Source organism: Peromyscus californicus, unplaced genomic scaffold (genome assembly GCF_007827085.1).
Source record: "Peromyscus californicus insignis strain IS unplaced genomic scaffold, ASM782708v3 Scaffold_4__1_contigs__length_199733344, whole genome shotgun sequence".
Lineage (NCBI taxonomy): Eukaryota > Metazoa > Chordata > Mammalia > Rodentia > Cricetidae > Peromyscus > Peromyscus californicus.
In genome coordinates, this window is record NW_026294562.1 from 49469413 (window position 1) to 49480960 (window position 11548).

Consider the following 11548-nt stretch of genomic DNA (forward strand, 5'->3'; position numbering starts at 1 on the left):
ATGACTTTACCATAGTCCATATGGAATCCTCATTGTGGAATCCTATCATCCTTTTGAAGATTTCAAAGTTGCTGTTAGGTGTGGTCATGGTTCCCTACAGAATTTTTTTCTTCTGTCTTTTTTCTTTCTTTCTTTCTTTTTCTTTTCTTTCCTTTTCTTTTCTTTTCTTTTTTTTTTTTTTTTTTTTTTTTTTTTTTGCCTCCTCTGTGGTTTGGAGCAATCACAGTCTGATAAATATCTGTTTTTGGGAACCATGAACGTTCTTCCCTAGAAGAAAATATCTTCACAGCAATTACTCCCACCACTTGCCTTGCCAAACTTTTCCAAACTGACCTTTGCCGATGCTTTCTTGTAACACGATGGTCCTGGCAACTGTTCTCTGAACAAGCAGCAGTAAACCCTTCATCCCAGGCAGCAGCATCACCGCGATCACCAACATGAAGAGAAGGAGCCAGCAACTTGGAGCAGCAGCTGCTGCCTCCATGGTCCCACTGCCACCATTTGTGGCTTGGCCCTGCCCGCAGTTTCTCCTTAGCAAGCCTCCAAGGCTGGCCTCAAACTCGGGATCCTCCTGCCTCTGCTTCCTTCAGCAAATCCTACCAGTGTGCACCACCACAACCAGGAACGTGTAGCTTGGGTCTGAGCTGGGGCCAGCAAGGCCACAGGCAAGTAGCTTTTTCAAGAATTAGTACCGGACAAGTTGGGCGCCAGATGTAGCACGAATCTTAAAAGGTCTTATTAATAAAAACAAACCCAGGAGCCAGATATTGGGGTGAATGCTGCAAGATCAGAGAAACAGAACAGGCCACAGCTACCTCACCTTGACAACTTCTCAGCTGATCCTCTTTCCTCAAACTGGAAGCCTCTGAGTCCTCACCTGAATGGATCTCAGCTGAACTGCTGCTGAAAGCCTAAAAGCTTAACCAGCTCTAGTTCCTGGTCCTCACGCCTTATATACCTTTCTGCTTCCTGCCATCACTTCCTGGGATTAAAGGTGTGTGTCACCATGCTTCCTGACCACGCCTTCCTTTCTCTTCCAAGGAGTGGGACTTGAGTGTCACTGCTGAGAACTGTTCTAGGCTATGCAGCATCCTCCTGGCCTATTCCATGGTGAATCCCGTGACGTAGAAACCATCTCTTCCAGGGTTTGCTCTCCATAACTCAAGTCCAGGAACTCCCAGGTGGCCACATTGTATGGCAGAGACCAGTTCCCTTGCCTGCTCAATGACTTCCACACCATTCCTTGCGGGTTCATTCCAGACTCAAGTCTTAAGCCAGAAAGCCAGAGCGGAAGAAAGGCAAGTGATTTCAGGGACCTCTCAGGGCTGAAAAACCTGTGACTCAGTGACCTGGCTGAGCTCTGGTCGGCAGAGAAGGAAGGTACAGGTAGAACCAAATAAAGCCGTGCCTTTGAAATAGGTTCAACTTGCCAGGAGAACCAAAGGCTCCTTTTCCCTCACTCTCTTTGGTCCACAAGTCCAGTTCCATGATCTGTACTTTTTCAGATCTTTGCATCTCCTGACACTAAGTCTCCTGAGACCTGAGTCATACTTCATCTTCTTTTTCATGTTAAACAGTCAACTCAAATGTTTGTGTGTTGTTGTTGTTGTTGCTGATGTTCGTGAACTTTGAAAAGAAATGCCTAGTACACAGGAAGTAATCTAGAACATTCATTTTTTGTTGTTGTTGTTGTTAAATCAATCATTTTTAAAGTTCATAAAACATTATTGTCTGCAGAATAACAACATCATGGGCAGTTCCCTTAAAGTTGGAAAACAGATGAAATCCTCTCCAGTCCTTAGGACTATTGGCTCCACATTTCTTCATCCTGACAATTTCCAAAAATTATATTATACCAATGTTCATTTTGCTTAATATCATCAAGAATGGATTCCATAGAAGAACCAAACTCAATGATATTGGAAACTCCACTTTGGTACTTACAAGTGAAGCCAGCAGCATGCATGGCCACCAATGAACCATAAGAATCAAACACTGGGGATCCAGAAGACCCGCCAAAAAATGTGGTGTCATAGGTAACCACATGAGAGCTGTGAAGCATTTCCTGGAAACTTCTTTGGGTGAACATAAGGACAAAAGGCATAGAGAAACGGCAGCCTGCTGCCTCTCTTTCTCGAACATTTTCCTCACATTTTCTTCCTCGATTATCTTTAGGGACCACTGTACAAGCATCAGTAGACTTCTTTTCTCCATCTGGATGGCCAATGATATAAATCAACCCATTAAGTGGCGCAGGTCCTATTCCATTATATAGTCCGGCAGGTACGCGTCCTCCATTTTCCTTGAGTTCCAGGACAGCATAGTCAAGGGTTTTATTAGATATCTCAAACCAAGGTTTAACATTAAAAGCACTGTCTTCTCTTGGTGGGAATTCTTCATAATCAAAGGTCACCTTTACACACTGACTAATTATGCTTGCCCACTGACTTGGATCTATGCCTTCCCCCACAATGCCAGTTATCACATGCCGACAAGTGATAATATACAATCCTTTAAAAACAAAGCACGTGGCACTGCCTTCATTTCCATTATTGTTCCACCGCAGGTACCCAACTGAGTCACTGACATGTGAAAGATGTTTGAGCAGTTTAACAGAAGTAGAATTTTTTGTCAGTTTCCCAAAGTTTTCTTTATGCATTTTGAATAAGGAAAATTTCTTCTTTCTTTTTTCGCTTTCTTCTTTGATATATGCTCTGAATTTTTCTCGTTGTTCTTTCAGTGTGGGGTACTCATCCACAATGTGTTCGTCTACCTCATGAAATTTTCTGTCCTCTAACTCAGAATTGTGAGTGACAGACACTACCTTCGGGTTCTTTGTTAGTTCAGTCTCAACCTGCAGGAGCTTGCCCTCTAACTCATCAACTGGCTGGGTGTTTTCTATGACGGTGTCCAGGTCACTAATGAGTTTCCAATGGTCACTCTCCACAAAGGAGTAAAACCTACCATCCTTCATCAGAGTGTCCTTGATGCTCTCTCCTTTGATGCCATAGACACAGAGTTTGTTGCCCTGTTTGTGAAGTTCTCCACACTTCAGAATCCTTTTCCTCTTACTCCCAATTGCATGAATGTAAAATCGGACATAACTGGTAGATGCTAGGTTCTGTGGTTCAAACGACCGTTTATTTTCTTCTGGCTCACTTTTACGTTGAGAAAATGTAATGGCCACGTGGCTGCCTTCTGGAAAACAGCAGAGGGGCATGCCAAGGTTTATGTACCCTTCGATTCCTTCTATGCCGCGCACCAGCATTTCTTTGCCTTGTTGTCTTTTTATCTCTTCTTTGACAGCATCAAGAGTGTTGAGTGCTGCATATAAGCTACTTGTCTCTCCATGTGTGTGGTTATGTTTCATGTTTTTGTTTTTCCTGCGGTTCACATCCAAGGTGACTGTAATTGTCTTATTTAGGGGAGGAGTCTGATCTTGTCGGATTTTCTTGGCTCTGCAATCCTGGGTGTCGGTTATACCTCTTGGTCTTTTTCTGGAGTCCACTTTTGCTTGAGAAATATCGGAATCATTCTGTTCTTCTTTGGGGACCTAAAAATAAATGATGGATATCTTATAACTCTGAAAACTCTAGTTCTGTGTCCATTTTTAATGTCAATTCACATAATTCCTCTGGGAAACTCAGTACCAATTTCTAAAGTAGAATTAAGCCAGAGTTCATCATGGAATCCAAAACACAATCTCAACTTCCTATCAAACCAGTCAGAAAAGCTCCTGTTACACATGGTGCATTTTTCTAACAAATAAGAGGGCAGACACAAGTGTTATCCAGACACTCAAAGGTCTACCAGCTTCCCTACATGGTATTCCAAGTAATTTTTATTATTTTCAGCAATATACATTTTATCTTATTCAAGTATAAAGTGTATTGCAATAACATTTTAAAGCTGTTTATTTATCATTAATTTGTTTGTTAAGATTTATTTGTATGTATATGAATGTTTTGCCTACATATATATGTGTGATCCATGTGCATGCCTGTGGTGATATTTTATTTATGTTTTGATAAATAAAGTTTGCCTGGAGATCAGAGGGAAAAAGCCAACCATTTTAAGTAAACAAAGTCAGGCAGCACACGCCCTTAATCCCGATCACTTAGCAGGCAGGATCTCTGTGTGTTCAAAGCCACACTAGGGAACAGAGCCAAGCGTGGTGACACACGCCTTTAATCCCAATACCAACCATAGAGACAGACAGTGACAAGGAAGTGAGGTAGCTGGGCTAAGAGCCAATGAGAGGGCAGGAAAGCAAGGCATATAAAGGCACAGGTAGACAGGAAGTAGCTTGCATTTAGAAGCTGCAGAGTTGGTGAGGTAAGGTTGGCTGGTGGCTATTCCTATTTCCCTGATCTCTAAGGCTTTCACCCATATATTTGGCTCTGTGTTTTTTACTTAATAAGACCATTTAGAAATTCGTCTACACATGCCTGGTGCCCACAGAGGTCAGAAGAAGGCATCAGATCTACTTGAACTGGAGTTATCAGTGTTTATGAACCACCGTGTTGGTGCTGGAAATCAAACCCAGTTCCTCTACAACAGCAACAGATGCTCGATAATTTGTGCTTTATTTAATAATTTGTGAGGCAGAGTCTTGCTATGGAGTTAAGACTTCCCTGGAATTCAGTATGTAGCCCAGGTTGGCTTCAGACTCACAATTTTCATAGCTCCTTAATACTGTGGCTCACAATCTTTTGTTCTCTGACTTTTGAATGCTGGGATTACAGCATTGTGCCACCATGCCTGGTCTGACATGTTTGAAAGGAAAAGAGAACATGTGTGTTCCTCGAGCTTACTGTTATGGAGAAGGACAGAAATAAACAAAGATTGGCTTGTCATGGATTTTCTAGCTATTTGGATGCCTTGCTTTCTAGAATCTGGACACAAACAAACAAGGAAAAGGCTTTAACTTTGCACATCAAATGCCTGACACTTCTCCACTGTCCTGATGTAATAAAGGAACATTTTAGTCTCAGAAGGCACAATCATTTGTCATATCTTAGTAAACTTGCCCAAGTCTTCATCACAGGCTCAAGCGACTCTCTTTTCTTTATAAACAAATTGGAACCAACCTTCCTCACTTGACTATGAAGCTTATGGTAAGAATAATTATACAAAATCCTTTGTAAAGTGGAAAGTACTGAACAAATACAGGCTGTTATGATTCAAGGGACCAATCATACTCAGACATTTTAGTACTATTAAGTAGTATTAATTTTGTTTGTTTCACAGATTGCTATGGCATATTACATTTGATCTATTCAATTAATGTTTCAGATATGATTACAATACACCTTTTTTTTAATTAAACACTGCTTTTATTTAACTAAAACCTATATTACAATTCCCTAGCCGGGCGGTGGTGGCGCATGCCTTTAATCCCAGCACTCGGGAGGCAGAGCCAGGCGGATTTCTGTGAGTTCAAGGCCAGCCTGGGCTACAGAGTGAGTTCCAGGAAAAGGCGCAAAGCTACACAGAGAAACCCTGTCTCGAAAAACCAAAAAAAAAAAAAAAAAAAAATTCCCCATCTTTGCTGCGATTCGCCAAAATAAATAAAGTGGATAAGAAAGATCCTAGAATATGTCATTGTCCCAATCTTTCTTGCCAGTAGATCCTATGTAACCTAGGACCCATTGTGGTGATATTTTGTTTGTGCTGAAATGTGATTTTATTTGTATGTTAATAAATAAAGTTGCCCGGGGGTCAGAGCTAATAGCAAGCCATTTAGCAGAAGTCTGGCAGTGGTAGCACACACCCTTAATCCGATCACATGGCAGGCCAAGTCTCTGTGTGTTCAAGGACACAGACAGCATGGAGACTCACGCCTTTAATCCCAGTACCAACCACAGACACCTGGAATTCTGTGACCAGGCAGTGACAAGGAAGTCATGTGGTTGGGTTTAGAACCAATGAGAAGGCAGAACAGAAAGGCAATAAAAAGACGGGTCACAGAGGAGAAGGTCTCTCTCTCTCTCTCAGGGGAAGCGACTGGTAAACTAAAGGCTATTCGCTAGTGCTCTGACCTCTTGGGCTTTTAACTCTTTATTTGGCTCTGTGTTTCTTATTTAATAAGACTGTTTAGAATTACATCTACAGTATATCCCACAAGCAATAATAATAGACATACCTGAAAGAAATAGTCATTGATTTTTGCATTCTTCCTTGCATTGAACGGGATCTTCTGTGATCTGCGCTTCTTAGAGCTCATGGTGACTTTGAGATGAAACAGGGGTTCAACTGAAACACAAACTTCAAAATGGTTCAAGTTGGGTTGGGAATTTAGTTTAGTGGCAGGATGCTTGCCTAGCAAGTGTGAGCCCTGGTTCAGTCTGCAGCTAAAACACAAAAACAAAAAAAGATAAAGATAAAGCAAAAAGAAAAAGTGGTTCAAGTTATGGCAGTATCTGCATACAGACTAAAAGATGAACTGAGTCATGTATCCCAACTTTCCCATTTAGCTCTGGCCTTGCTTGTCCCAGGATGATAACCTTGCAAGCTTATCCACCAAACATAATCATCCAAACAACAAAAGCAGAGCATCACGTGTACCAAACATGTAACAGAAATAGTCTGTATTAGCTAATTCCCATCACTACCATGAAAAGCAAGTTCTACATAGATTTTGATTGGGGGAAAGGATATCTTTGACAAGGGAGATGATGTATCCAAACCCACAGCTTGAAGTAAGCAGAGAATTCAAATGCAGATATCCCTATAAAGGGTTTGCAGCTGGAAAACTCAAAACCATGTTCTACTTACAGTGATGTTAAAATCTTCTCTTTGTTTAATATAGAGATGATAAGGGCAGGGAAATGGCAGAAAGAGAACTGAGTAGTGCCCTGAAAACAAAAGAAATGGAAAAGAAGTATCAAAAAGAAATCTGGAAAGTTTATCCAAAATGACAGGAGCATTTGATATTGCTTTAGGCCTTTTGTTTGAAGTGGTATTTTCCCCTGCTGTCTCTGCAAAGAGAAAGAGCAGTTTAAACGCAACACTGAACCCTCCAGCAGTGCCAACTATCACTAGAGGGACATGCACACAGAGGGCAGCAAGCTCATCTGTCCTTCAGTACATCATCGTCAGAACGATGCCCAGCTTGTGGCAGACCCTAAACTTCACTTATAAAGACACACTCAAAGAATGAGTGGAGTTGGCAGTGACCTGCAAGGCCATGTTCTAAGTGCTTTCTACAAGCTGCCTCTCAGAATCTTCCAAAGCTTGCTTAGATGGGTATTATTACTCCTACTTTACACATAAAAAGCTTCAGTTCTTCCTAGAGAGGTTAAACGTCCATTCAAAAATCACAAAACTCCAGTGAGTACACTTCAGAAAATTTGTATTATCATTTTCTAACTGAAAAGACAAAAAGGAGGTGGAGGCAGGAAAGAATCATATAATGAACTTCCAAATACCTATCATATAGCAAATAATTTTTTTCTCCAATTTATATATCTTCTGAGACAAAGTCTCATGAAACTCAGGCTGGCCATGGACTTTGAACCCCTGATCCTCCGGCCTCCATCTTTCTGCTCCCTGGATTATAGGTATGTGCCATTTCATCTGGTGTATGTGATAGAGAACCAAATCCAGGGCTTCATATATGAAGGGTAAACACTCTACCAACTGGGCCACATTTCTAACCCTACAGTGTCCTTTTAACTATGAAATGGCAGAGACATGGTAAGATTTTAACATTAAGTCACTTTCTGTCTCTACAAGTTAAGGACTTTTTCTTGTCAATTTAGTCACATCAAAATGCAATTGAGATACACACCACACCTTTTAAGTTTTGGGGCTTTTGCTGTTGTTTTGTTTTTTGACTTTGTTTTTCTTTAAACCAAGTCTTGTTTTGGAAGCCAGGATAACTTCAATCTGGCAATCCTTCAGCCTCACCCTCCTTAGTGCTATGATTTAAGTGAGCACCACTACACTGATTTAATTATGCATTTAAACTGTTTCCACCTAAAAAATAATCAGAAGAAAACATAAAGGTTGTCTGCAGATGGCCACCCTTGGCTTGCTTCTTCTCTCTGATGTATAATTGAAGCACCCAGTCAAGTGGGAGCCATCTAAAGACTGTGTCCATGGTCTTAACCCCTCCACTCTGGAGCCTGAGCCCTAGACTTCTTCCAGTAACTACTGCTAATGAGCGAAGATGGAAATCTACTGGCCTGCCTGGGCCTGGTTTCCTGTTTGTGAAAAGCAGCAGCAACTTCAAGAGACAAGGACATCCCATAAAAACATGCACAGCAGTGTCAGTGCCAAGGAGTCTGGGCTCAGCTCACACTGCCACAGAGCTGCATGACCCTGGGCACACTGACTACCTTCTGCCTCTCCCTCACCCTGAGAGGAGTGGTAGAGTCATCTTCAACTGTTGTGAAGACCAAAAAATATATAATTCCGGCAGTCTTCAGACAATGGCCACGTGCGACAGACTGCTCAGTGAACACTATGGCTAGTGCTGCTATCAATACCAATGCTCAACCACAAGAACACTCCTTGGGCTGTAGAAAATGAAACCGGTTGATAACTTGAGGAACTGGACTAGACTATATGATCTCTGCAGGTAGAAATTTATTGTTGAAGTTCCTGGTCTGTTGATGACTCATACTATGATCCATATGAAATAAATAAATAAGGTGAGCAAAAAGGAATATGAGTTTTGCAGTTTACGTACTTAAGCAATTATGAACCAATCCATACTTACCCTATACAAATAATTTCCAGTATCCATGCTGGGTCATGTTACACTAAAGTGTGAAGAGCCTGGAGTTATCCTCCACCAAACCACACGATAATTTGAGAAGACAAAGTCCACTGAGTTGATGAGTGGATGAGATTTGCTTTCCTTCTTCAGTAAAGCACTAAACCAGCACAGCCTGTACGAGGTCCCTCCTGGACAGTTCCCTGGAATTTCTCTTTCTCGTCTTCTTCCCCTTTCTCTCTCTTCCCTCCTCTTTTTTTCCTCTAGCCTTTCTCATCCTCCCTCTCTGTTCCCCAATCACTTCCTCTCCTTCTCCCCTCCTCCCCCTTCTCTCCCTCTCTCTTCCTCCTTCACTTCACCTGTCTTAAGGTCTCTTTCTTTCTGCCTAGTCACATGCACATTCTCCCCCACTTTCCTTTCTTTCTGAAAGGCTATCCAGAGTGAAGAGCCACAGCTGACCTAACCCTCTCCCTACACCACCATGTCATCCGCTCTAGCATTCAGGGGCAAGAAGTAGCCACTGAAACAAACCTGGGCTCCCTGGGTCCTTCAGATGGGTAGCACCTCTGTCTCTGACCCCAAGGGCTTTCCAGCCTTAGAAGCTTCCGAGGCTCTGGTGTGCCTGAGTTTGGACTCCACCTTGCAAAGAATCACAGTTTGTTGACAGACCTTTCCCTTGTTCAGCCAGCACCTGCTACACTTGAATCCAGCACTCGACATTAAGTCTGCTCTTTCTGAGGAAAACCCTCTTAATGCCCTGAAGGGATTGACACAGGGTCTGACAGCAAACGTGCATGCAAGTTATACCTCTGAGAACGCTACTCTAATGAATAATAAAGACAACTGTTACTGTCTAGTGCTTGGCAGAACATTCTGGGTTAGTACATTGATGTTGATGGAAACAGCAGACAAACAGGTCAGGTGAACGGCGTAGCCAGCTATTTGTGTATAGACAGCTTTCATGGTACATGCTAGGCATGCCTGACGAGGAAATCAATATTTGTCACTTACTCTGTGTATTTTTATTCTAAAAAGAAACAGACTTAGGAAATGTGTTGGTGAATATTTGCTACACACAACATTCTGACACGAAAAAATTACATATTATTATTATTATTATTATTATTATTATTATTCCCAATCGCTGTTTCCCAGCCCTTCAATCCTCCAGGTCCCTCTTCCCACGTTCCCTCTCCTCCAGATCCACTCCTCTTCCGTTTTCCCTTTAAAAAAAAAAGGAGTGGGGTCTCCCAGGGATGGCTTAACAAAATTATTTACAGACCTTGAAAGGACAATACTTAACTTCGTATGGAAAAACAAAAACCCAGGATAGTTAAAACAAGCCCGTAAGCCCGTATAATAAAAGAACTTCCTGAACTAGTACCATCCTTGATTTCAAGCTGTACTGAAGAGCTATAATAATAAAAACCAAATGGTATTGGCGTATTAAGAGACAGGTTGATCAAAGGACTCGAAAACGAAGAGCCAGAAATTAATCTTAAGGAGCTTTTTACTCACCGGCTCTTCCCACGGGGCAGGACCTCCCCTTCACCAGCTGGAATCCCGCGTCTTTTTGAAAAAAAGGAACCAGACTATCATTATATGTCATTGTTCACGGGGCGGAGAGACTGTGGATTGGTCCTTTCTCTGACCAGCAATGGGCTCTGCATCAGTCCATTGGCCGCGCTGAGCGCGGTTCAGGAGCGAGCGTCCCGCCCTGGAACCCAAAGGCTGCCGGGTCCAAGCAGCCCGGCGGCCATAGAGTGGGCGTGGAGCTCTGCTCTCCAGGGATCCCCTCTTAGGTATGCTGACTGGACTGGGCGGGAAGCAGAGGAGCCAGGACTCGGTGAAGGGTTCCCGCCCGGCTTCAGGAAGCTGCGCTGGTCCAGCGATTTCCCGCCGGCGGGGAAAGGCAGGAGAGCCCAGGCAGCAGGTTCTGCAATGCCAGCACCCTGGCTGCTGCGGGCAGGAAATGGAGAGAGGAGGAGGAGGAGAACGGTTGGAGGACCCAGGGACTTTCCAGGGGGGAACGTCCCTACAGGGGACCAGCTTCAGTACTTGAACAGTCAGGAAGAAGCTGCTGATCCTTGGCAAAGACAGATGGGTCTTTTTAATCTTAATTTTCAGAAATGTATTCCATTTGTTTGCTATTTATTTATGTATGTTGTGTGTATGCGTGCGCATGGCACGTGTCACAACTTTAAGGAATTTGTTCTTTCCTACCATGTGGGTCTCATGGATGGAACTCAGGTCATCAAACTTGGCAGCAGATGCTGAGCCATCTCAATGAGTCAAAATAAATCAATTTCCAGAGGTACATCGTTAGGAGTATTTTCCACCCGCAAAAAAAGATGGTGTCCACTCCAGAAATATACATCTCAGATATGCTGTTAAGTACTCATCATGTGTCAGTCTGAATTGAGATGTGATTTTAGCGCCTCGTGTGTGTGTGTGTGTGTGTGTGTGTGTGTGTGTGTGTGTGTGTGTGTGTTGGAGGCCAGCCTGGTCTACAAAGCAAGTTCCAGGACAGCCAAGGCCACATAGAGAAACTTCTCTGTCTAGAAAAACAAAAATAAACGAACAAAAAAATCATTTAAAGGCAAAGCAATAAAGGTGAGGGGGACAGGAGGGGGGAGAACAAGGGAATCCGTGGCTGATATGTAGAACTGAATTGTATTGCAAAATAAAAAAAAAATTAAAAAAAAACCACACATTGATCATATGTGAAAAGGTAACATTAGAGATTAGGAGTCAGTTAGCCCTTCTCCTACCACTCACTATTCAAATTGTTCACATCTCTCTGTCACTACAAACAATGCTTCAGTA

The 11548-nt window shown here is 42.6% G+C and overlaps 1 protein-coding gene across 1 annotated transcript; it reads right to left on the bottom strand.

The window, feature by feature from the left end:
* Nucleotides 1-215: 215 nt before the first annotated feature.
* Nucleotides 216-10306, bottom strand: LOC128125484 (serine protease FAM111A-like). Its single transcript, XM_052762933.1, has 4 exons — nucleotides 10241-10306; nucleotides 6778-6857; nucleotides 6146-6353; nucleotides 216-3553 (listed from the first exon to the last, which is right to left on the bottom strand). The coding sequence occupies exons 3-4, from the start codon at nucleotides 6224-6226 to the stop codon at nucleotides 1805-1807; spliced, it is 1830 nt and encodes a 609-aa protein (XP_052618893.1). The 5' UTR covers nucleotides 6227-6353; nucleotides 6778-6857; nucleotides 10241-10306; the 3' UTR covers nucleotides 216-1804.
* Nucleotides 10307-11548: the final 1242 nt, after the last annotated feature.

What these genes read in the sequence shown, in the direction of transcription:
- LOC128125484 (XM_052762933.1), bottom strand. Translation starts at nt 6,226, where the DNA reads ATGAGCTCTAAGAAGCGCAGATCACAGAAGATCCCGTTCAATGCAAGG. An exon ending in TCAATGACTATTTCTTTCAG is followed by an intron (nt 3,554 to 6,145) that starts GTATGTCTATTA and finishes ATTTATTTTTAG; the next exon opens with GTCCCCAAAGAAGAACAGAA.